Source organism: Xyrauchen texanus, chromosome 5 (assembly GCF_025860055.1).
Source record: "Xyrauchen texanus isolate HMW12.3.18 chromosome 5, RBS_HiC_50CHRs, whole genome shotgun sequence".
NCBI lineage: Eukaryota > Metazoa > Chordata > Actinopteri > Cypriniformes > Catostomidae > Xyrauchen > Xyrauchen texanus.
The window spans coordinates 8,145,412-8,171,305 of NC_068280.1; the positions used below are offsets into that span (position 1 = coordinate 8,145,412).

Consider the following 25,894-nt stretch of genomic DNA (forward strand, 5'->3'; position numbering starts at 1 on the left):
AGGCCAGTGAGAAATTGGCAGACAGAATTAGCTGATTATCTAATCAGCCAATCGGGTGGCAGCAGCACAAAAAATCATGCAGCTATGGGTCAGGAGCTTCAGTTAAAGTTCACATCAACAATCAGAATGGGGAAAAAATTTGATCTCAGTGATTTGGAACATGGCATGATTGGTGCCTGGTATGAGTATTTCTGTAACTGCTGATCACCTGGGATTTTCACGCACAACATTCTCTAGAATTTACCCAGTATGGTGCCAAAAACATCCAGTGAGCGGCAGCTCTGTGGACGGAAAAGCCTGATGAGAGAGGTCAACAGAGAATGGCCGGACTGGTTCGAACTGACAAAGTCTACGGGAACTCAGATAATCGTTCTGTACAATTGCGATGAGAAGAATAGCATCTCAAAATGAGATAAGGGTTGGCGCTCTTTTGGTGGCACGAGGGGGACCTACACAATATTAGGCAGGTGGTTTTAATGTTGTGGCTGATCAGTGTGTGTATATATATATATACATATACATTATATACACACTGGTGCCAAAAAGTTTGACATAATGAACAGATTTTGCTGTTTCGGAAGGAAATTGGTATTTTTAATTCACCAAAGTGGCATTTAACTGATCACAAAGTATAGTCAAGACATACTGATGTAAAAAACAGCACCATCACTATTTGAAAAAAGTCTTTTTTAGGCAGACAGGCCCCATTTCCAGCAGCCATCACTCCAACACTTATCCTTGAGTAATCATGCTACATTGCTAATTTGGTAAAAGAAAATTACTTGCCATTATATCAAACACAGTTGAAATCTATTTGGTTCATTAAATGAAACTTAATATTGTCTTTGTTTTTGAGTTGCCACAGTATGAAAAAGACTGACATGTCTTAAAGTCAATGTTACGCCAAAAATGGCACAAAAAAAAGAAACCGTGATCTCTAGAAAATATTCAGACAATCAATGTTTTGAGGAATGAAGGCTATACAATACTTGAAATTTGAAAGATTTCATGCAAAGGTGTCACTACAGTCTTCAAAGACAAAGGACAAGTGGCTCTAATAAGGACAGAAAGAGATGTGGAAGGCCAGATGTACAACTACACAAGAGGATAAGTACATCAGAGTCTCTAGTTTGAGAAATAGACACCTCACATGTCCTCCGCTGACAGCTTCATTGAATTCTACCTGCTCAACAGCAGTTTCATGTACAACAGTAAAGAGAAGACTCAGGTGCAGTCCTTATGGGAAGAATTGCAAAGAAAAAGCCACTTTTGAAACAGAAAAAGAAAAAGAAAAGGTTAGAGTGGTCAAAGAAACACAGACATTGGACAACAGATAATTGGAAAAGAGTGTTATGGATCTTAACCCCATTGAGCTTTTGTGGGATGTACATGAGAAGTGCCCGACAAGACACATCTATGGCAAGTGGTAGAGTGGTGGCGGCCTGGTGGGCTAAAGCACGGAACTGCTAATCAGAAGGTCGCTGGTTCGATCCCCACTGCCACCACCATTGTGTCCTTGAGCAAGGCACTTAACTCCAGGTTGCTACCTGTAATAAGTGCACTGTGGGTCGCTTTGGATAAGCTGTCATTGCTGCACGTGGAGGATTTTTTTTGATGAGAAATCTCTTGTAGTTTAAGAAGTTCTGAATTTTTTGTTTGTTTGTTTTTCAAATTGGAATAGTAATTATTCACATTGAATGCCACTTTAGTGAATAAAAATACAAATTTCTTTCCACGAGAGCTAAATCTATACATTATTCCAAACTTTTGGCTCCCTGTGCCTCTATATGTAAACAACATTAATATTATAATGCAACAAAAACTATAAGATCATAAATATAGGCTTTATTTTCAAACCACACGATGGTGTATAACATGAAGGCATATAAATATTACATTATGTACAGCATAAACAAAACAGCACAATTACAGTAGTTATATCACAGCTCTTTGGCTTTCCGTTTCAGTGAGATCAGTGCACCCTCTTCCTGTCTAATCTTTTTTTTCGGTCCAGTTTAAAATGACAACATGATCAAATATTCCTTTGATTCTGGTTGCAATCAAATAAAAGTAAGCAGTCCACATACAATATGTTTGAACTGTATTTATTTGTTTTCCCTGTCAAATAATGTTCTGTAAATGCCTCTGGCATCAGTTCCTCATTACTTTAATAGTTTAGCTATTGAGGTGAAAGCTTGTTGGAGACCCAGTCCCTTAATGGCACTGCAGGCTTGGATCTCCCACACCCGATCTGTGTATTTGTCCAACTCCAACAATGTAGACACCTCTCTGATAGTCATCGAGTTTGGCAGATCCTTTTTGTTGGCCAGCACCATCAGAGGAACTCCTTTTAAGTTCTCATCACTCAAAACCTTCTTCAAGGCTTTCTGGGCTTCTCCCATCCTGGCACTGTCACTGCTGTCCACCACAAACACCAGTACCTTGCATCCTTCTAGGTAGTATCTCCAGTTGGGCCTCATTGTCCCCTGACCCCCAACATCCCATATGGTCAGTGAGGTTTTCTTGTCCAGCTCTACAGTTGCAACGTTGAAGCCAACAGTTGGGGATGTCTCCATCACAACACCTCGCTGCTGTTTAAACAATAAAGTGGATTTTCCAGCTGAATCCAGGCCCATGAGGACAACCTGTGGAGACTTGTGAAACTTTTTAGATTGAAAGATTCCCATCCTGGTTTGACAAATCCCGTTGTCTGGTTTTAAGTTCTCAACACTTGTCTGTATCTCGTCAGGTTTGAAATGGCATCTGGCAACCAAATCCTTGATTACACTCTTCTACTTCTGTTTTCGTGGGAAATAGAATGTAACGCTGAAGTGACACAATGCGACACACTATAACCAATGCGAGTTGCTAGGTGCAACGGAGAGTACACTATCTTAAGACTGACCGTGTGATACAGCTTGACGAGTTAGTCCACATTGTTAAACAGGTGTGTCAGCTTAACATGCGGGATGCCCTGCCCTGCTGCTACTTTCAAGAATGTATTGCTACAGCACAGAGATTTCCAAACGGGGGCGGGAACTTAAAAAGAGGGCGGGATATCTTCAGAAGGGGCGGAGTTATTCGAGTTGTGCCAACTCCAAAATGGGGCGACATTTTCACACAGATGAGGGTTAGGATAGGGGCTCTGTCTGTCTTTGCTGGTGGTTTAAAGCTCCTGCCCCTTTTTAGAGCTCGGCCTGCTTTTATATCCTTCTACGCTGCTTTGAAGATCCTTGAAACTGGACTGTCATTTCTTCCGGTGTTACAACATTTTCAGATTCCGAGAAATGTGGTTGCAATGGCCGGGACTGACATGAATATTCATACGTTTCTTCAACGTGCGCGTGGAACTGAAAATGTCTGTCCACGCGCCTCAAATTTCAACATGAACACCTCTAAAATAGATCATTTTGAAACTATAACTTAACTATAATTATTCTAACTTTTGCAACAGTTTATAGGTTGTAATTATGTAGTTTTGATAAGTCTGTACGTTTTGAGCAGCTTTGCCTTAATAATTACAGCCATGTTAGTGGGATTATGAAAAAAAACAACTAAACTATAGCTGTTTCTGTTCCTCATTGTGCTCTTCTGTTGTATCTTGTTCGGTAATTATTGCAATATTTCGTAATTCGTGTAATATTTTTCTAAAAAAAAGTTTTATTAACAGCAAATGTGTAATGGGCAACACATGTAGATACTGCAACAATTCCTGTTACATACACTCTCAATATACATCAGAATAACAATAGTTTTGAGAAATTTCAGTCAGGATTTTAGAGGAAATCACAGTACAGAAACTGCCCTTCTTAGGGTGACCAATGATTTATTAATGGTGGAGGACACTGGAGAGTGCTCCATTTTAGTGTTGCTTGATTTAACGGCAGTATTTAATACAGTTGATCGTTCAGTTTAAATTGACACATTGAAGAGATGGGTGGGAATATCTGAGGTAGCTTTAGACTGGTTTGTTGCCTACTTGACGAATAGGACATTTTATGTGTCTGTTAGAGATGAGATTAATTTTCCTCTTCAAAAATGAATTTTGGTATTCCGCAAGTATACCTGTTAGGGCCAATATTTTTTTCACTATATATGTTACCACTTGGTTCTGAAAATAACAAATGTATTGTAATTATTATGTGTAATTTGTCCTGGTAGATCCACTCAGAATTCGAAGCGGAGTCTCCAGCATTGTAGGCGGGCGTGCTGACAAGGAGGCTAAAGGTTACAGCCTCTAGCTTCAGTCGCAAGTGTGCCTCTTGAGGCCAGGGTAGTGAGGTTTACACACTGCACAGCTACCTACCAGCTGGCTACCATTACACTCACCCTCCTAAACCTCACTCCCATCCGGTTTACGGCACCATTGTAACCAGTACTACTAGAGCGGGATTCGAACCAGCATGGGAGGCGGCCGCACTAACGAGGAGGCTAAAAGCTACAGCCCCTAGCATAAGTCGTTAGTGCTCCTCTTGTGGCCAGGGGAGTGAGGTTTACACACTACACAGCGGCGTGCTGACAAGGAGGCTAAAGGCTATACAGCCCCTAGTGTCAGTCGCTAGTGCGCCTTTAAACCAGGGGAGTGAGTTTTACACACTGCACAGCTACCTACCAGCTGGCTACCGCTGCATATGCAGATGACCTGCAACTGTATTTGTTGCTGAATAATTTCAATGTTCTTCAAGCATGTATAATAGATATAAAAAATGGATCCCATGTAATTTCCTTCAGTTAAATACTGATAAAACAGAGGTTGTAATAATCGGCCATGATTTAAAAATAAAATCAGATTGAGTCAGCACTGAATCAGGCGGTCCCAAATATTCAGCAGGTGGTAGCAAGAACTAAGGTTTTTATCATATTACTCCAGTTTTAGCTTCTTTGCATTGGTTAACAATTCATTTTATGGTTGATTTTAAGATTTTATTCATTACATATAAAGCAGTACAGGGGTTGGCACCTGAATATATAGCAGAAATAGTAAGACCTTATGAAACAGTTAGACCTCTTAGATCTTCTTGTCATGAACTGTTGGCGGTTCCCAGATCCAGATGCAAAACAAAAGTTGAAAGTGTTTGTAGTGAAGGTCCCATGATTATGGAGCAGCCTTCTCTGGTATATTACATCTGCTGAATCTGTGTCTGTTTTTATGTCTCGTTTAAAAACTAATTTGTTTAAACTTGCTGTTATTACTATGTGCATGTACTTTTTTTTATTGCATGTGTTGCTTTTTTTTCCAGACTAAATTTTTTTTTATTGAATCATATATTAAACAAAGAAAATAAAAACACATATGATGCAGTGAGATCCAGCAGATGGAAAATTACTTCAATAAATCAGATGATACAGAAATTGTACTATGCCCTCTTGGACAGTTTGAAGTTATCTCAAATGCGTCAGGACATATTGTTATGACCCACTGAAGTGCGAAGGCTGCGGTGGCCTTATATGCACCGGGTGGAAACACCAGCCCTAAACACAAGTGTGTCTTATCCTGAGCACCAAGCCAATAGAATCAATAGAATCTATGTAAAATCTTGAATTGCATAAGGCAAACCCTTGCATCTCTAGAAGCAGACTTGATGTATTTTTAGAAGAGACCATTCTCCCCCCTCCAATACCAAGTGTAAATCTTTCTCCCATAATCTCTGATAGAAGTTAAAGCTCCATCCCCAGACTCTGAATTAGCGGGCATGTGTTACTTTTATTACTATGTGAATATGTTGGGTTTTACTGTGTGTTTTTATGATTTTATGTTTTGTGAAGCATGCTAAAAAGTGCTATATAGATACAATTAATAAAATTACATCCTCTGAAAACAAGTCTTAACACCTTATGGGAATTTTTGTTTGCAAATGTAGGCCTACCTTTAGTTGTAAAGATGTTTACAATAGCCCTGTTTTGACTTTTATCAGTAATAATCACCTAATCTTGTGGGGTTTTTTTCACATGTTGCTTTGGAGCTTTCCTTGTCCTCTCAATTTGAGCTTCCTCTATTTTTATGGTAACATTTTATTTCACAACATTTTTATTTTATATAACATACTGGTATGGTTTGTATTATGGGTGATTTGATCATACTTGCTAAATGACAATCTTAATAAGATAAAACAATACATTTGTGCATATTGATTTCAGTCTGTAGTGCTGTAAAGGCACTGATGACAACTAAAAAAGAGACCCTCACAAAGTAATTAGAGCACAACGAAGAATAACTTTAATATCTGTAGACTATCAGATGTTCTAAAGTTTGCTCTGCTGTCTCCTAACGCATCGGAACGCCTCTTAATCAGATCTGATCAAAAACACGTTTCAAAATAATCTATTAAAAGGCGTTCATGTTGAGTTTTGAAGACCGTGGACTGACATTTTCGGTTTCACACACATATTGAGCAAACTCGTGAATATTCATATTAGTTCCGCCCAGTGCATCCAAATATCTCGAAACCGAAAATTGAGTAGCTACATAATCATTTTATACATAATAATTTTTATTATTTTCAATAGCAATAATAATACATCATCATCATTATTAACTTGTTATTGGAAGTTAGTAGAAGCAAATTTGAATATTTTTTTTATTTAACAAAAAATATAATTACTATATAGTGTAACAACAAATGAATAAATACATTATGAAAAAAAAAACTATATGAAAACTAGAAATGTATATATATAAAGATTAAATAAAAACAACAAATTGTAATGAATCATAAATATCTATAACTGAAAATCTTGAAATAAGCTTAACAAACAAGTGTTTTCCTTGCTTTTTTGTTTTCAAAATTCACACTCTGTCAATGTGAAGTTTAAACATAATTGAAAGGAATATACTTGGTTTAATACAAGTTAAACTCAATCGACAGCTTTTGTGACACAATGTAGATTACTACAGTCAGGCACTTACAATGGAAGTGAATGGGGACAACTTTTTGAGGGTTTATAGGCAGAAATGTGAAGATTATAATTTTATAAAAGCACTTGCATTAATTCTTATGTTAAAACTTGTGTATTTTATGAGCTGTAAAGTTGTTTACATTGCTATTTTACAGTCGTTTTAGGGTTGGTTGACAGTAGGCCTATATCGTCAAGCATGGAAGTTGCGAAATTGATTAGCCTATAACTTAACACAGAAAAGGTCGATAAGTGATTTTATCACACTAAAATTGTGTTACACACATATTGTTTATTTCTTGTGGCTATATTTTTTAACTGTCTGAAAGTGAGTATTTTAACGTTTACAGATTGGCCCCATTCACTTCCATTGTAAGTGCTTCATGCAATCCAAATGTTTGCTTTTTTTTCCAAGAAATGGAGAGACAAATCAAAAATAAATTTTAGTGGCAATCAACATTATGCCACAAATGATGTTGGTTGAGTTTATTGAACCCTGAATATTCCTTTAACTTTTATTAAAATAAATGTTAGTTGTTTTCGGGACGCTCCTGTTTCCTTGCGTTCGTTCGTTTTTTGTTTTATTTTGCCGACGATAAATCCCGCCTCCTGGGCCAGCTCCTCGTTTTAGCCAATCAGTGATGTAGGAGACACTCATTACCAGTCTGTGATTGGACAATCGAGAAGACGTTCATGTAGCCGTAGCAACTGATCAGGAAACGCGTTTATTTCCTCGTTGACGTGAACGCGCTTCGGCAAACTGAAAACACTGGAGAAAGCAAACATCAGTGCTGAATATATGCGTTTAACTTCTTGTAGGCTCTAGGTAGGTTTTTTTGGCGTTGTTTTGGGTAAAGTGTTGTCAGATTGTTTGTAGTGTAAGTCTATGGTGTATCTATGCTGTAGCAGTCATGCTAACTGAGTGTTTAGTAACTAACGCGTGTCTGCTAGAAAATACGTTTAAAATGTCGCGTTTTCTTTCACTTTACACACTGCCATACAGCGCTGTGGGATGTTTGTTTTTAGTATAATGTCTGTTTTAGGTTTCTAAAAGTGACACAGGAATATACTGCTTATATGAGATGAAGTTGTTACTATTATGGTGTTGTGGCAGTTGTTGCATTATAAAGCACAGTACTCTAGTGTTTCCGTGATTTATTGCTTTATATTTAATCACTTCACATCATTGAATCAATTCAATACGTTCCATTAGCTCTCAAGAGGCAAGCAAATCTGTCTATATATATATATATATATATATATATATATATATATATATGATATGACATTAAATGTATTACTTTTCAAAGGCACAAGCAACAGCACGGGTGTCTTCAGCTCTCTTCTCTAACCCCACCCCCTCACCACAAGAGAATTGCCATGGTGGATGTCACTAAGTGGCCTCTCTTCACACTCTTGAGTGCTCAGGAGCTCGCCTCCATAAGACAGGCATGCATTTTCGGAGCATATGCTAATGAGGCCATCTACATCACCCATGATGATGAAGTAAGCAGCCAACAGTATCTGTCATAAGTGGTTTTGAGTTTGTTATAGATGAGCTATATTAGTTGATGCTCACAGGCAAAATGATGAGAAACTGTATTGTTTTATTTTTTTTTTGTACCCCTACACAGGTGTATGTGTTAGGTCTGAACTGCAGTAATTGTCTGGGCACTGGAGACAGTCAGAGCACCATTGTCCCTAAAAAACTGGACTCTCTGAGTGGGAAGAAGGTGGTCCGTTTAAGCTATGGCAGTGGGCCTCATGTTCTGCTTGCCACAGAAGGTGAGAATTTTTCAAATACTTTTTGCTTCAAATCAAAATTTGTAATGTAATTTACTTCAGAGCTGTTTAGTGTGGTTCATGGCTTAGACCTCTTATGAAGCATTGTTTGAAGTCCCTATGAAAACTAAGAACAGTAAAAATACTTCTGGGGCCAAGATGGCTGAAAAACGAAGAAGGTTATTGCTGCAGGCTGTGAAAAAAAAAAGGCTGCAAAGACATACAGAGCACGTAACCTTACCCTAAAGAACAAAGCATACTCTGATTTTGATGCGAATGCAGTTTCAACGTATAGTTCATTTGACTGTGCACACATACACGGGCAGTTAGCGCATGTGCTAAGACTGCTATGAGATACTGAGCTATTTCTCCTTAGGAGTTTAGACCTATAAAGTTGTCTTTATAGTCCTTCAGAATCGAGTTATCATGTGCATCTATGTCCACTTTTGTTATTTCCACATTCCTCTCCTGTTGTTTAGCAGCGATTACATCTTCTAGTACTTCATGACAGCGATGGATCAACTGTGGGTGTTGCCAACTTGTGCACCCACTAATTAGTGCAAAAAACTCAAGGTGTATGTGCATACTGCGCGTTCAGAGTATGAATGGTTAGAAAAATCGTCTCGCACGCGTTCAGTGCTTAAGCAATCTTCTGATGACTACATTTACATCACAGATTCTGTACGCAGATGCTTAGTGTTCGCGTCTATCAGAAGTATACTTTGGGCCTCATCCTAACAGTGGGTGGAAGTGCTGCTCCCTTTTGAATTAGGAAATAGGAAAGAATAAGAAACCCCTTCTTTCCCCACCCTATTTTGAAGACTCTGTCCCCATTTGGAGACTTCTGGCCTGCAGCTACACCTACTTGACCTTAATCGAAAACTCAAAGGGGGTGGGTTTACTCCAGAAAGGGGCAGGGTTACTCCAAAATGGGTTGCGGCAGCTCCAGAAGAGGCTGTCACTTCTACACACGGTTAGAAGCTCCCTATATCTTTGCTGGCGGTTTGGAGCTCCTTCCCCTTTCTGGAGCTCTGTCTTCAGCTATATCCTTCTCATTGACAAACATCCAGTATGCGGCAGTCCTGTGGGCTAAAATGCCTTGTTGATGCTAGAGGTCAGAGGAGAATGGGCCGACTGATTCAAGCTGATAGAAGAGCAACTTTGCCTGAAATAACCACTGCTACAACCGAGGTATGCAGCAAAGCATTTGTGAAGCCACAACACGCACAACCTTGAGGCGGATGGGCTACAACAGCAGAAGACCCCACCGGGTACCACTCATCTCCACTACAAATAGGAAAAAGAGGCTACCATTTGCAAGAGCTCACCAAAATTGGACAGTTGAAGACTGGAAAAATGTTGCCTGGTCTGATGAGTCTCGATTTCTGTTGAGACATTCAGATGGTAGAGTCAGAATTTGGCGTAAACAGAATGAGAACATGGATCCATCATGCCTTGTTACCACTGTGCAGGCTGGTGGTGGTGGTGGTGTAATGGTGTGGGGATGTTTTCTTGGCACACTTTAGGCCCCTTAGTGCCAATTGGGCATCGTTTAAATGCCACGGCCTACCTGAGCATTGTTTCTGACCATGTCCATCCCTTTATGGCCACCATGTACCCATCCTCTGATGGCAACTTCCAGCAGGATAATGCACCATGTCACAAAGCTCGAATCATTTCAAATTGGTTTCTTGAACATGACAATGAGTTCACTGTACTAAAATGGCCCCCACAGTCACCAGATCTCAACCCAATAGAGCATCTTTGGGATGTGGTGGAACGGGAGCTTGCGCCCTGGATGTGCATCCCACAAATCTCCATCAACTGCAAGATGCTATCCTATCAATATGGGCCAACATTTCTAAAGAATGCTTTCAGCACCTTGTTGAATCAATGCCACATAGAATTAAAGGCAGTTCTGAAGGCTGAAAGGGGTCAAACACAGTATTAGTATGGTGTTCCTAATAATCCTTTAGGTGAGTGTGTGTATGTATGTATATATATATATATATATATATATATATATATATATATATATATATATATATATATATATGCTTTTATTATTTTATGAGCTCAGGTTTTCACAACAAGGACAGTTGTACAGTATTTTGTATGCATCTTCTATGTGTTTGATTAATTTTTTAATTTATAATGTTTATACATTGAATATTTGATTAAAGTTTGGTCTGTTAAAGTTTGCCACACTTTTTTTGTCATTTTGCACATTATCATCAGTAAAAAGATTGATTATAATTTTTGATATGCCATTTTAGACATATGACATGACAAAATATTAACTAATTTTAAAGGAAATGTATGTAAAAAGACTAAAACTAGGACTAGTTTTATGTTAGTTTAATGGTGTAAAAAAAAATTACATTTATCAGAATACAGAGTCTAGGGTGAGGAGCTCAGTCATCCGTGAGGAGCTCGGAGTAGAGCCGCTGCTCCTTTGCGTTGAAAGGAGTCAGTTGAGGTGGTTTGGGCATCTGGTAAGGATGCCCCCTGGCCGCCTCCCTAGGGAGGTGTTTCAGGCACGTCCAGCTGGGAGGAGGCCTCGGGGAAGACCCGGGACTAGGTGGAGAGATTACATCTCCACACTGGCCTGGGAACGCCTCGAGGTCCCCCAGTCAGAGTTGGTTAATGTGGCTCGGGATAGGGAAGTTTGGGGCCCCCTGCTGGAGCAGCTGCCCCCGCGACCCGACTTCGGATAAGCGGTTGAAGATGGATGGATGGATGGAGAATACAGAGTCCACATGCTAAATAATATTGTTTTCTTGTGTGCTTATTTGAGGTGATATAACTTTGAATACGTTATGAGTTGTTTTTAAATGTTGAGGCACACTAATGACAGATCTTTCTTTTAACTTAAGTCTCTTATTTCTTTGCAGAGGGGGAGTTGTATGCATGGGGGCATAATGGGTACAGTCAGTTGGGCAATGGGACGACCAATCAAGGTGTGTCACCCGTCCTGGTGTCTTTAAACCTGCAGAACAAGAGAGTGACAGAGGTGGCCTGTGGGTCTCACCACTCTTTAGCACTGACCCATGATGGTGAGGTGAGGCATGGAAAAGAATCCTTCACTTAGATTGATTTATCAGATAAAGTGAAGGTTTAGAAACATCATGCAGTCTCTATAGACCGCATATACAGAATTATACAGAGTATTAGAGGGGTAGGGAGGCTTTAGTGCACTTCAAAGCTAGATGATTCAGCTGCCTTTCTCACATTGAGTTATTTAAAATTTTCTACACAACTTGTAATTCTTCTAATCCTGGTTGATTTAAATTAGTAAATGATGACAGAATATTTGTTTTTGGGTGAATTTTCTTTTAAGAGACACTTCATAAGATAAGATGAACTGGAGATCAGCATAGCTATGCAAAGACGTGTCCATTTATTTAGGTTAAAACAGGGCTGTAACCACCATAGACATTGTGGGGGACATGTCCCCCCAATATTCATAAAAGTGGTCTACTGATATGTGGTTTTTCCACAGTTGATTATCAAATTATTACATTTGGGCCCCCCAATCCTAAATATGTGGTTATATCCTTGGGTTAAAATGATGACATACTGCAAATCTAATGACAACCATTAATCAAAATGTTTTACATTATACGTTTTTATGTCAACGTTGCTTCCTGTCACATACTAATTACTTAATCCAAGACAAATCCTTCCTGTTTCTTTGCATACTCTTAATTTCCCATTTAATAATCTCTCAAGAAAGACCCCAGCAGTGAGTTAAATATATATGTTACATATTATAGGGCATTGGGTGGATTTAGGTTTGAAAAAAATCTTCCTCTCGCCGCTTAGCCTCACTGTGTTGGCTGTAATAAGGAGCTTGTGACCTTGTTAGCTAAGCTGTGTTAGCTTTGTTTTAACATCTGCATAGAATCATAGACGATTTAATATTTATTAAAGGAATAGTTGATTCAAAAATGAAAATATTGTCATTTTCTCATTTTCATGTTCCAAACATGGAACACGGAGGCTAAAATTTTAGCCTTTATTCTTTTGTACGTTGACATTAGCTAAAGTTTTGCCTAACATTTCTTTAACTTCCATGGAGGAAAGAAAGTCATATGGGATTGAAAGCTTGAGGGGATTTTGGATGAACTATCACTTTAAGCTTCATTGAATGCCTCGACTGCATACTTTGGCCCATCCATCCAACTAACTTTACTTTTATTTTAGCCTTATCTTGTTCCTAATTGTGGATCATCTTAGGTATTTGCTTGGGGCTACAACAACTGTGGTCAGGTGGGTTCGGGGTCCACCGCCAACCAGCCGGCACCCCGCAAAGTGACCAACTGCCTCCAGAACAAAGTAATGGTCAGTATAGCCTGTGGACAGACCTCCTCCATGGCTGTGGCGGATAATGGCGAGGTAATTGATTCAATTAATCTGTATATCTTCCTGTTTGTTGAACTACCCAACCTGCTACTCAAGGTTTTATTAGCATAAGAGTCTTTGTCGATGTACTGACTTTTATTGAATTTCTTAAAGTAGACTTTCCTGTATTCTGTAGTTCTCTACCAATTGTTGAAGGTGTGACACATCCTGCTGTATTTCTCAATGTAGCTGTGTTGCGTGTTTGTTAGTGGTAAATTATGTTTGTGTGTTTCAGGTTTATGGGTGGGGTTACAATGGAAATGGACAGCTGGGGTTGGGCAACAATGGGAACCAGCTGACAGCGTGTCGTTTGATTGCGCTGCAAGGCCAATGTGTGCTGCAGGTAAGACTTGGACGATCCCTGTGGCAGATTATAGTTAGTTGTGCGTGTAGGAAGGCCATAATAATGGTCAATTATGATATCATAATGAGCTTTGGTTTAGACTGTGAAAGATAAATTTTTAAAACAAAAACAGAAGGCCTATTCCCTTCAAGAATGGAGTGTCAAAGCAACATACTTTCTTCAACATACAAGCTTTTTTGTTAAACCATACATTCATCTTTAAATGATGACGCATGTGACAATTCAGATTTTTACATAAACTGACCTACAGTAAGTGGAAAAAAACACATCACTTTGTTGCTTTAAACCTGCTGTTATGCAAGGGTAATTTTTGACTTGTTTAAAAGTTAAAAACGAATCTTAATCTTTTATTTGTTTAAAATGCCATTGGATTCTCCACTACAATTAATAAATGGATAAGTAAAGGAAAATATATTACATTTTAATGATACTTGTTTATATTTATGCAATGAGTGTTATTACTAGGGCTTTGTAAGGTTGTTGCAAGCTATTGTTATCACTTGTCAAGCTATTGTAGTCACTCACACTTTTAAATGCGGTTGTCACTCCTGAAATTTGCAGTGTTTTAAGTTTCCAAAACCCCTAAACCAAGACACATTTTCAGTTGCAACTCCTCCTAAAGCTTTAAAGATACATTCACTTGATTTGCCACAGACCTTCAACCTGTTCTGACTCCGGTTGCTATGACTTTTCTAACTGAGCCGACTTACAATTTTCCTGTAATTGATTATCATAAAATATCCCATTGACTTGCATTGATGGAATGTTCAAACAGTCCAAAGAAAGTTTATGATTTCAAACTCCGACTGTCAAAACATTTTAATGTATACAAAAGACATTTATGCTTCTATCTGTCAGTCTGACGGTCAGTTGGTCTATCTATCAACCAGGGCTTTGTTTCCCAAAAGCATCACAAGCTTAAGTTGTTGGATTCTATGACCTACGGCTTACAATGCTTTTGGAAATGCTGAACAAAATAGTTGTTAGACATTTTCTAAAAAAAAAAAAAAAGTTGACATGTTGCTGTGAATTCACTGTGAAAAATAGGCTGATATAGAATATCATTACAACTAATTGATTTTGTGATCCATGACTATGATCCATGGTTTTTACACTATGCTCTTGACATTAGACTTGACATGTGTAATGTTTTCTGGGTTCCAGATTGCCTCTGGTTATGCTCATTCACTGGCCTTGACCGATGAGGGATTACTGTATGCATGGGGGGCCAACACTTATGGCCAGCTGGGCACCGGCAACAAGAGCAATCAACTCGGCCCTGTTCAGGTCATGACTGAGAAAGAAAGGTGAGGGGGTTTGGAAATAAATTCTTTCTTTCTTTCTTGGTTTCTTTGTGCCTTATTTTACTCACTCAGTGACTGCAAACCACACACATTATGATGCCTTAGAATTTGACCAAACTGTGGTATCTAAAGTCACTTTTCCCCCATTGGGCTTAACTGTTTTGAGCACAGTGAGGAGTGATTTCAGTTGCATTTCCACTCAAGCATGGTTCGGCATGGCACGGTTACAAACCGTCTTGGCACGGGTCATGCTCAACCTTACTGGTGTAATGGCTTTAATACTTTGTGACTAATCAATTAGCAGGTTGCCAACATCAAGGTCATTCATTCATACTATATGGAAAAATATTAAATAGGTATGGTGTCCATGGCAGGACACCACGAAGGAAGCTGCTGCTTTCCAACAAAAACATTGCTGCATGCTTGAAGTTTGCCAGAGACCACATTTAGACACTACAACGCTACTGGGAAACTGTTTTGTGGACCGATGAAACCAAGGTTGAATTGTTTGAGAAGAACACACAACACTACGTATGGTGTAAAAAGGGCACTGCTTACAAACATCATCCCAACAGTGAAGTACAATGGAGGGAGCCTCATGATTTGGGGCTGCATTACTGCTTTGGGGCCTGGACAACAAGCCATCATCAAGGGAAAAATGAATTCCAAAGTTTATCAAGATAACCCTACAGGATAATGTCAGGTTAGCTGTGCGCCAGCTGAAGTTCAGTAGAAGTTGGGTGATGCTGAAAGACAATAAACCTAAACCTCAAAGTAAATCCTATACAGAACGGCTTCACAAAAACAAAATTCACCTTTTAGAGTGGCCCAGTCAGAGCCCAAACCTTAACCCAAAAGAGATGCTGTGGAATGAACTCGAGAGCTGTTCACATCAGACATCTTAAGAATATGAGCTGAAGCAGTTCTGTAAGGAAGAATTGTCCAGAATTCCTTCTGAACATTGTGCAGGTCTAATCCGCAGCTACCAGAAATGCTTAGTTAAGATTATTGCTACCAAAGTAGGATCGGCCAGTTATTAATATACTTGTGACTTTGGTGAAAATGAGGTCACATTTTATGACTAATTAATGCAGACAACAAGCTGATTCCAAAGTGTTTACATACTTTTTCTTGCCACTGTAGTTAGCTAATTAAAACGCTTGTAATATATCATTATATTACTTGTATAACATTTTGTCAGTAAAGGTCCTTTTTAGTTAGTGTAAGGAACTTTGACTTTTCTGTGTGTTTTTGTGTGGCATTCACAACCCCTCAGCAAATTATGGTAAACCTCTTGCCTTTTTCTCTTCTCTTTTCTTTTTTTTTCTTTTTTTTTTTTTTTTTTTTAAGTAAAAAGCAGGGGAAAATGCAGTTCTAAAAACTGGATTATGCAATCATCCTCGAAGTTCACTCGCGCCAATGTTTACCTTTCACGCCATCACCAACTGACATTTTTTTTAAAAGTTAATTCAAGCACCAAAAATATTTAACCTGGCCAAAGGCACAGTTTGGCAACAAAATCTTTCTGACCAATGGAGAAAGAGGCTTAGGATCATTTTTCTATCCTTCGTTTTGAACAGCCTTTGTACTAAGAGCGCATTGTATTGAACCTGGAACATTATTTTAAGCATAATGGACAGTATTTGTGGCATAATGTATATTACCACAGAAAATATTTTAGACTCATCACTTGTTTATTAAAATAAGGGCAAAATCCATGGTTACATCAATGCACTTAAGCTGTATGTAAAGGAAGTAAATGCAGCCAGTCCATAAATTTAAAAATAGAATCAGAATGAGCTTTATTGCCAAGTGTTCTCATTTACACAAGGAATTTTTTTTTGCTAATAGGAGAAACAAGTGCACACAGAAAATTACAGTGAGACACAAAATATAAAACAAGGTAAGAGTATAAATGGACTGACAAATAAAAGAATGAAGTATGTGCAAGTGAGGGGTATGTACAGTTATGAATTAAATATGTGAATTTCCATATGTACATGATATGTATTTACATTATTGCACTATGGTGGAGGCAGTTTAATTGTTCATGTGGAAAATGGCCTGGTGCTCAGTGCTCTGTAGCGTTGGCCAGAGGGCAACAGTTCAAAGAGGGAGTGGGCAGGGTGTGTGGGGTCCAGAGTAACACTATCTGCATGTTTCCTCACTCTAGAGACGTATAAGTCTTGTATAGGTCTTGGTTGGCAGGGGGCACCAATAATGCTCTCCGCAGTCCCCGACTGTCCCTTGTAATTTCCTTCTATCTGATTTGGTTGCTGAACCAAACCAGACAGATATACATAGATGTACACAGGACAGACTCAGTGACGGCTGAGTAGAACTGTGTCAGCAGATCCTGTGGCAGATTTAACTTTCTCTGCTGGTGAAGGAAGTACAACCTCTGCTGAGCCTTCTTCACAATGGAGTCTATATGGGTGTCCCACTTCAGGTCCTGAGAGATGGTAGAGCCCAAGAACCTGAATGACTCTACTGCTGCCACAGTGCTGTTCAGGATGGTGGGGGATTGGAGGATTTCTCCTGAAGTCCCCTGTTTTCAGCATGTTCAGCTCATTGTTGTTTTGACCGCACCAGACAGCCAGCTGATCAACCTCCCGTCTGTATGCAGACTCATCTCCATTACTGATGATGCCGATGAGGTGTCATCTGCAAATTTCAGGAGCGTCTTTTGCAGTGCTGTTTTTTTCAGCCACAAGATGTAAACAATATACTTGTTAACATGATATTAGTGTTATAAAAATCAGGCATTTACCAGTGTTATGGCATTTACCAGATTACAGGGTTTGCCACCATTACATAGAAGTTGTAAAATTGGATATAACTTCACACAGTTTGTAAGTGATTAATCATGTTAACAAATATATTGTTTATGTCTTGTGGCTATGCTTTAGAAACTGGTGTGTATTTTAACGTATGGACTGGCCCCATTCACTTCCATTTTTAAGAGCCTCACAGTAATTGTGATTTGTATTTTTTTTTTTTTTTCTTTATGGTTTATTATGGAGCTCTTATTAGAAAAGATCCATGATGTTGATGTGTGCGTTGTGTCAGTGCCATTGTACGTCATCCTAAAGAGATTTCCTGTTGTTCTGGTGGGAGTTTCCTGTAAGTCATCCTGTTTTGAGTGTGTATAAGCAAGGAGTAGGTCAATGGTATCCTCCTTGTTGGGTCACTGTGGTTATCTCTGCATGTTTGCAGTTTGGTTTAAATTTAATTATGTATAAGTTAACTAATAACCCAGGAATTACAGATGTTGGGAGATAAGAACCATATTTAATTTTTGATGGGAGCAAAAGCGAGGATGTGAGGAATAGAAGTAGAGTCAAAAACAGTTTATTCCAATATGGACCACTCCCTTTAAAATAAATGGGAAAAATTGGAATGCCCCAATATGTTGGATGTAGAAAAGTAAGTTCCACCTTACAGGTAAAAGAGCCTTCAGTCAACTCAAGTTCTTGCACATTTGCCGGACCAGCCTGAAATATAGCCTTTTTTTATTTTGACATGAGCTAAATAAGTGCAATTTATGATAACAGTGTTTTCAGATTTAACTGCTGATTTGAAATATTTACTTTGATTGTATTCTTGACCAACCATTTTGGAGATTTCTGTCTTTCTCCAAGTAGAAAGGAGCTGTACTTTTTATGCTGCTTGTTTACATAGAAAATAGCTGCCTGGGAGCATTCCCAAGATGGCCACCGACTGGAATGACTTGCCTTGAAGCGGACTTTGAGTACAGTCTTTTCAGTGGCTTAAAACATAAAAAAAAAGTTAGGTAGGCAGAAAACATCTGTTGTAAAAATTAGATGTGTTCTAGGACCTTTATACAGTGCATTTAATTGAAAAGACTATCTCTCTGCTTCCTTTTCATTCCCTCCAAAAATAAAATATGGATTTACTCTGCATAAGGTTTACAAGAATTGTGTAAGAACTTATATTTAGGCCTTTGCTCTTAACTAATATACCAACCCCCCCTTCCCCCTTTCCTATTCTGTGCCCTCTTCTGTCTGTATCCTTCCTCATGTCCCTGCTATCCTCCACCTTGGCCTTCTCCATTCCTTCCTGGTCTTTTGGCTCCAACTTCTCCTCGCTCCACCAGGATTGTGGAGATCGCCGCCTGTCATTCCACACACACATCAGCGGCAAAGACGCAGAGCGGTCAGGTGTACATGTGGGGGCAGTGCCGCGGACAGCCACTCGTGCTGCCACACCTCACGCACTTCACCAGCACGGACGATGTCTTCGCCTGCTTTGCCACCCCTTCTGTTATGTGGCGACTGCTCTCCATGGGTAAGTTTTGTGTTTTCATCTCTGTGTCCTGAGCTTTAAAGGAATGTTCCAGGTTCAATAAGAAATAATATCAGTCTACCGCATTTGTGGTATATCGTTAATTACCCCCAAAAAATTAAAAATCGAGGTTACAGTGTAAATTGAGCCAGTACATGCACATTAAAATACAAACAGTTTCAAATATATAGCCTCAGGGCGTAAACATTATACATGTTAACAATATTTTAGTGTGATAAAATCAGGGATTTACCACCGTAACGACATTTACCAGATTACAGGATTGACTGGTGTATGCAATAAAGTTGTTATATTGGATGTACATTTACGCACATAAGGTTAGTAGTAATTTTATCACACTAAAATCATGTTAACTTACAGTATGTTTACATTGTGTGGGAATTTTTTGTAAACTGAGTATTTTAATGTTTATGAATTGGCCCCATTCATTTCCATTATAAGTGCCTCACTGGAACTGTGATTTTTTTTTTTTTGCTTCTTTTTAATTTTATTTAAATAAATTAGAGATGTTAAATATTTTTTGTGGGTATCAATATGCTGTTAAAACTTTGCAGAAACCAATGTACTACTGAACAGGTCAATCTCACTAAAAGTTACATTTCACCACAAAATTAGGTGGGGAAAATAAAACTGCGTCAAGATATTGAATGAAATAATTCCCATTATTTTAAATATTGATTCTCATTTGCAGTATTTAAAAAAAGATTTTATGCAATGTTTCTTTAATTAAATCTCCATAAATTCAAAACAAATCCTACCATGATTTTTAAAATGCTATACAATTTAAGTACAAAGTAATTTTAATAAACTGAATTAATAATGTTTTATGAGAATGGGGTGTGAGAAGGTGCTTAATTATCATCTATGCAGTATATAATTTCCTTCTTGTTTTTTGACAATTCTCTTTATGATTTTAAAATTTGATGAGACATCTTGAGAGGTTTCTTGAGATTCACTTGTACAGACGTTTGAATACAGTACACAACATGCCTCTCGTATTCCTGTTGCTGTTACATAACTTTACTGTATTTGTTATTAGAGCATGATGATTTCCTGACTGTAGCAGAGTCCCTAAAAAAAGAGTTTGACAATCCTGAGACCTCGGACCTCAAATTCAGCATAGACGGCAAATACATCCATGTCCACAAGGCTGTTCTCAAAATTAGGTGATGATCCACAGCATTTTGTTTTTGGTTTTATCACTTTTAGATTACATGATGCTGTTTCAGTTACATGATTAATGACCTCAATCAATCAGATACTCTTTTGGTTACTGCTGATTTCACATTCTTATATTTTCTCCTCTTTTATCTCAGGTGTGAGCACTTCAGATCAATGTTCCAGTCACACTGGAATGAGGATATGAAAGAAGTGATTGAGATTGACCAGTTTTCTTTTCCGGTGTATCGCTCTTTCTTGGAGTTCCTTTACACTGATAGTGTAGATCTTCCTCCTGAGGATGCTATCGGTGGGTTTTGCTTCATTTGTGGCCTGGTTTATGCTTGTGCAGCTCTTGCGAAACACCTCAGTAAACTAATTTATGAGTAAAAGAAACCAGTCACCACTCTTTTACTCTTGTTATATTACTTTTCTTTTCAAAAGATTGATACATTTTTATACAAAAATTGCTGATACTTTTACAGGGATGGAAATGTAATAGTTAAAGTATAATTTCTGTACCTCTACCGGCACTAAACATAAATGCAATCTTTCGGCAGCATAACTGGGCCAGACATAGCAAATTGTCTCAAACAATGGTAGTGGTTGAAACTTTTTTGGATACACTCATTATTTTTCCAATTCTGCTGCCACTAGAAGCTCAGAAATTAACAGATTTTACCCTTAATTAAGGACAAATGGATTTGGTCATGTCTTACAGGACTGCTGGATCTTGCAACCTCATACTGTGAAAACAGACTAAAGAAGTTGTGCCAGCATATCATAAAGAGGGGCATCACTGTCGAAAACGCTTTCTCCCTGCTGTCTGCTGCCATTAAATATGATGCTGAGGTAACTAAAAACCACCCTGAAGATCTTGCTTACTAGAGTGCTCAGCAAAGACCTGTTTTACTGTAGAAAAGTGGTTCTCAACCCTGTTCCTGGAGTCCCCCCAACACTACACATTTTTGGATATCTCCCTAATCAAACACAGCTGATTCAACTCATCAGCTTGTTAATGGAGTCTCCAAGACCTGAATTGGGTGTGTCAGAAAAGGGCAGTGTACAAAATGTGCAGTGTTGGGGGAATTCAGAAACCGGGTTGAGAACCACTGCTGTAGAACAAGGCTAGCTACTCTTCTCTGTCTTGAATTAAAAAAAAAAAAACTTTCCCCATTTTCTATAGTGTTTTAAAAATAAATAATTTATTTATTGTTCTATACATGATCAGTCACAACATTAAAACCACCTGCCTAATATTGTGTAGCTCCCCGTCGTGCCACCATAATAGTGCCAACCCGCATCTCAGAATAGCATTCTGAGATGCTAATCTTTCATAATTGTACAGAGCGGTTATCTGAGTTACAGTAGACTTTGTCAGTTCGAACCATTCTGAGTAAACTCTAGAGATTGTTGTGTGTGAAAATCCCAGGACATCAGCAGTTACAGAAATACTCAAACCAGCCCGCCTGTCCATTCCATTTCGGAACTTTCGACCCATTGCTATCATTTCCTACTTTGACCATTCAAACAACATACATCTACAACTGTAAAACCTTAAACTCTGTCATCTTATTATTAACAAATTACTAATCCTTTTTTATTTATTATTATTATTACTATTATTAAGTCAATTTCATCTTTTAGGACTACTTTCAACATTTCCTGCTCTTTCTCAGGAGAAAGAACTTCCATTCTATTGGATAAAATAGCATAAATAACTTTTTTAAACTAATAGAAAAGTAAGTAAATGTTTAAACTAGGGCTGTCGATTTAATGCGTTAATTCAGTGCGATTTAATTTTACAAAAAGTAACTCGTTAAAAACTATGAACGCAATTAATCGCATGCCCACGGACCATAATAAGGAAGATTCCTGAGAAATGCAAGCTTGTAGTACCACCTGTTTACTCCAGAGGGCAGTAAGTGAAATTTCAGCTGTATAAGCAATGCACAGTTTATACAGTGAAGAAAACACTTCAGTAGGCAGCACAACACACACGCGTTACATTCTTGCGTTCAAAACACTTGATGTAGCGCAAATCCGAACTAAGGGATCTCAAGATGTGTTTAAAGATTGAGTATTAAACTATATTTAACTTGACACAGTGACCTAAACATTTTATGTTTATGACACAACGCACCCGAGACGCTACACAAGCATGTCTGACACAAGTGTACATTAACGTGTCCTTAAACAAGCCCTAATAATACATTTCGAACTGATTGACAAATTCACTTGTGAAATGGATTGCTGTGAACTGTATGCCAATGATTGACTTATGATCAATAATATGGTAGTAAACAATACATTGTATTCTAAAGCAGCTTTTTGTATGGCCTTATCAATGATTAACTCTTCTGCTACAGGAATGTAATGCATTTTAATTATCTGAATATTTTTTATTTTTATATATATATATATATATATATATATATATATATATACTCAATATCTCCATCAGAAAATCCCTAACATATAATCTTAAAAGTCTACCTACCTTAATATTGGTTGATCAATTAAATTCAATTTTATTTGTATAGCGCCTTTCACAACACACATCGTTTCAAAGCAGCTTTACAGAATATCAGCATTAACAGACGATAAAACTGTAATGTCTATAAAGTCGATTAATCATCATTGTGTAATTTAGATAATAATTAAATGATAATTGTATTAATAACCCCAGTGAGCAAGCTGTAGGCGACTGATCAAGGTTACACCAAAGACGTTGCCCACATCCTCCACCATAAACTGTTGGGGGTAACATTTGGGTCCCCAGTATGAATATTGAGGAATAAAAACTCAGACTCAGGTTTGCAATCAATTGAGAGAGTTTTCTGAGATTCTGATAGGTCACTTCAAACACCTTAGCACTTTAAAAATCCACTTTCGTGCAAACAATCATTAAATAATATGATTTGCAGTTACAGAAATACTCAAACCAGCCCGTCTGGTATCAACAATCATCAATGTGTTTATCTAATTAGCCAATTACATGCATGTGTGTGTGCAGTGGATAAAATCATGCAGATACAGGTCAGGAGCTTCATTTAATGTTCACATCAATCATCGGGTTGATTTATCTCTGTGATTTGGACCGTGGCATGATTGATGGTGCCAGACGGGCTGGTTTGAGTATTTCTGTAACTGCAGATCTCCTGGAATTTTCACGCACAACAGTCTCTAGAATTTACTCCGAATGGTGCCAAAAACAAAAAACATCCAGTAAGCGACAGTTCTGTGGACGGATTTCCTTGTTGATGAGAGAGGTCAACAGAGAATGGCCAGACTGGTTTGAATGCAGAATGCCAAACCTTAAGGGGTAGGAATAAGTCAAATACAACCATATCGGCCAGTGCAACCTAAAAAATGAAAAGTAAAGCTTTAAGGTGTAGTTTGAGATGAAAATCATGGATGATATTGATGATTCTTTTTCACTCACTCACTCACTCACTCACTCACTCACAATTACTCGTTTGTGCTCTCTTTTCATGTGAAGGATCTTGAGGAGTTCTGTTTTAAATTCTGTGTCAACCACTTGACTGAGGTCACACAGACAGCTGCATTCTGGCAGATCGACGGCAACATGCTGAAGGAGTTCATCTGCAGAGCCAGCCGTTGTGGAGCTTTCAAAAACTAACTGTAATGCCTCCAGACATCCACCAGAAATACACAGTCTCAAACTGTATTGGCCATGGAACCAATCTGTTACTTCAGGCTGTCAGAGGGTGCTGTTACACCAGATAGTCATTTACACACACTATTGGGTCCTAAGGCTAGGGTTAGGGCCTTGTTCAGCAGAAAGCTGGGCACCTTCCACCAATGTGCTATTAATGTCCTGTGCAACTATATCAAGGGTAAGGTTGCACATTCATCTGTTACAAGTGTTGGTCAGTCAGACAGTGTAAGTTCCTTTTCAAGTCTTTTTGGAAAAGAGACATTGCACAATGCTAGTAACACTTCCTAGTGCTGCTGACAGGAGTAATGTTTGCATAATAAAGTGGGAGGGATATTGGAGTTTGATAATACATTTATTACAATGCTGCTTCAATACTCCACAGCTACGTCTACAAAAACTATGACAATTGCACTCAGTTTGATGTTTAAACTTTGCTAAAATAAAAAGTATTACAAATAGTTGCACTCATAGAACAGTAGCTTCCTTTTAAAGGAGCTCATATAGGATCATTCAAGTATTTTGGATAATCTTTTAGTTGTTTCAGGACTTTCACCTTTTTAGTTTGCTGTAACTTATTAACCAACTATATTGTTTGTTCTATGTACATACTGTACAGATTTTTGCATTAGTTTTATAAATGTATTTGTGCACATCAAGTGTGCCATAGTTTCTCTTGTAAGTTATACAACTTTATCTCTAAAAGGTGTATAAAGATTTTCTCATATGTTGCATCAGTATTTGTTGCAGTATTTCTATGTCTATAAATAGTTTCCCAATTATGGTGTCATAATTTTTGTTTAGTATGCAATAGGGGTTGCGAACATATAACATAGGATAGGAAATTATTTAAAAAATGAAAATGTTCTATATATTTCTAAAAAGTAATATATTGATGCTCTATTAAGCATTATAGAAGGTTATGTTTGTTAAAGACCCCATGAAATCAAAATTAAGTGCTGCATGCAATTCCTCCTGGAAGTTCACAGTTTGAGATACAAGTGGGAAGTTTGTAGTCATAAATGAATAACATGATGTGCAAAGGATTTTAGTCTGAAAGATTGGACCCATTTTGCCATTTCATTTAACTAACAAAGACAAGTAGCTTTTTATTTTTTTTGTACCAATGCAAGTATGGTGTGTAATTGATGGGTTATCTTTTTTTTTTTCGTCATTCTTGTGGCACATAATGATGGGAAATGTCATGGTAACACTTTACAAGAAGTTTCCAATCACTATCATCACCAGGACAGTTTATTTTGAACAAGAGGGGCGAACAGTTACGGAATTTAACTTGGGAGTACAATACCGAACTGATGCAAATTGATAGAAGCGGAGGGACGTCTGTGCGTGCGAAGAACTGGACGGCGGGGGAAAAAATAATGTTTAGTGAAAAGTCGAAAGAAGATCGCAATGTATGTAATTGTAACTATATCAGATATTATTAAGAAAACACTGGAATTCGTTACGTGGGTATTTTTGGCCTCCATATTTTTAATTTTGGGTCCCTGTTAATTTTTCTGGCATTGTATCTTTGTAAAGTATTTAGATGTTTTTGACAGATTAGCAAGTAAATCGAGCTATCCCCACATATGTCAAACTACATTGTGTTAATGTTTGACACAGTTAAAACATTTCCTACCTTAAAATCAAGTGAAGTTTGATCAGCGGTTAAACGTGGTCAGACGGTTCCCTCGTACCTGAATGAACGACTTCTTTCCAGAATAAAATAAAACATTCTGAAAAGCACAGTATTACAGTTATTGCATAGTGACAGGGCAGGAAGTCTTGGAGAAGAGAGGACACCGGCGGCAGTTTATGCAAGCTGCTGTGCCCATAATACTGTGCCCTGCGGGCTTCCGTTGTGCTGCTGAGCACATTTTAGTCTATAAACCGCTTCAGCTCTTAGAACTTGCCGATTTCTTCCCAAAAAAACTTTCCAGAAATTCAGAAATATGTTTTTTTTTTTACTTTTTAATTGTG

General features: G+C 38.1%; 2 protein-coding genes across 2 annotated transcripts; one reads left to right on the forward strand and one right to left on the reverse strand.

The window, feature by feature from the left end:
- Positions 1–1,836: 1,836 nt before the first annotated feature.
- On the reverse strand, positions 1,837–2,991 carry arl11 (ADP-ribosylation factor-like 11). Its single transcript, XM_052127125.1, has one exon. It carries the CDS (start codon positions 2,685–2,687, stop codon positions 2,163–2,165), a length of 525 nt encoding a protein of 174 aa, XP_051983085.1. The 5' UTR covers positions 2,688–2,991; the 3' UTR covers positions 1,837–2,162.
- Positions 2,992–7,609: 4,618 nt separating this feature from the next.
- Positions 7,610–24,706, forward strand: LOC127644096 (RCC1 and BTB domain-containing protein 1-like). The gene is made up of 12 exons (XM_052127117.1): positions 7,610–7,720; positions 8,205–8,400; positions 8,529–8,679; positions 11,571–11,737; positions 12,916–13,074; positions 13,316–13,423; positions 14,609–14,751; positions 18,866–19,056; positions 20,114–20,240; positions 20,391–20,542; positions 20,954–21,084; positions 23,735–24,706. The coding sequence occupies exons 2-12, from the start codon at positions 8,275–8,277 to the stop codon at positions 23,873–23,875; spliced, it is 1,596 nt and encodes a 531-aa protein (XP_051983077.1). The 5' UTR covers positions 7,610–7,720; positions 8,205–8,274; the 3' UTR covers positions 23,876–24,706.
- Positions 24,707–25,894: the final 1,188 nt, after the last annotated feature.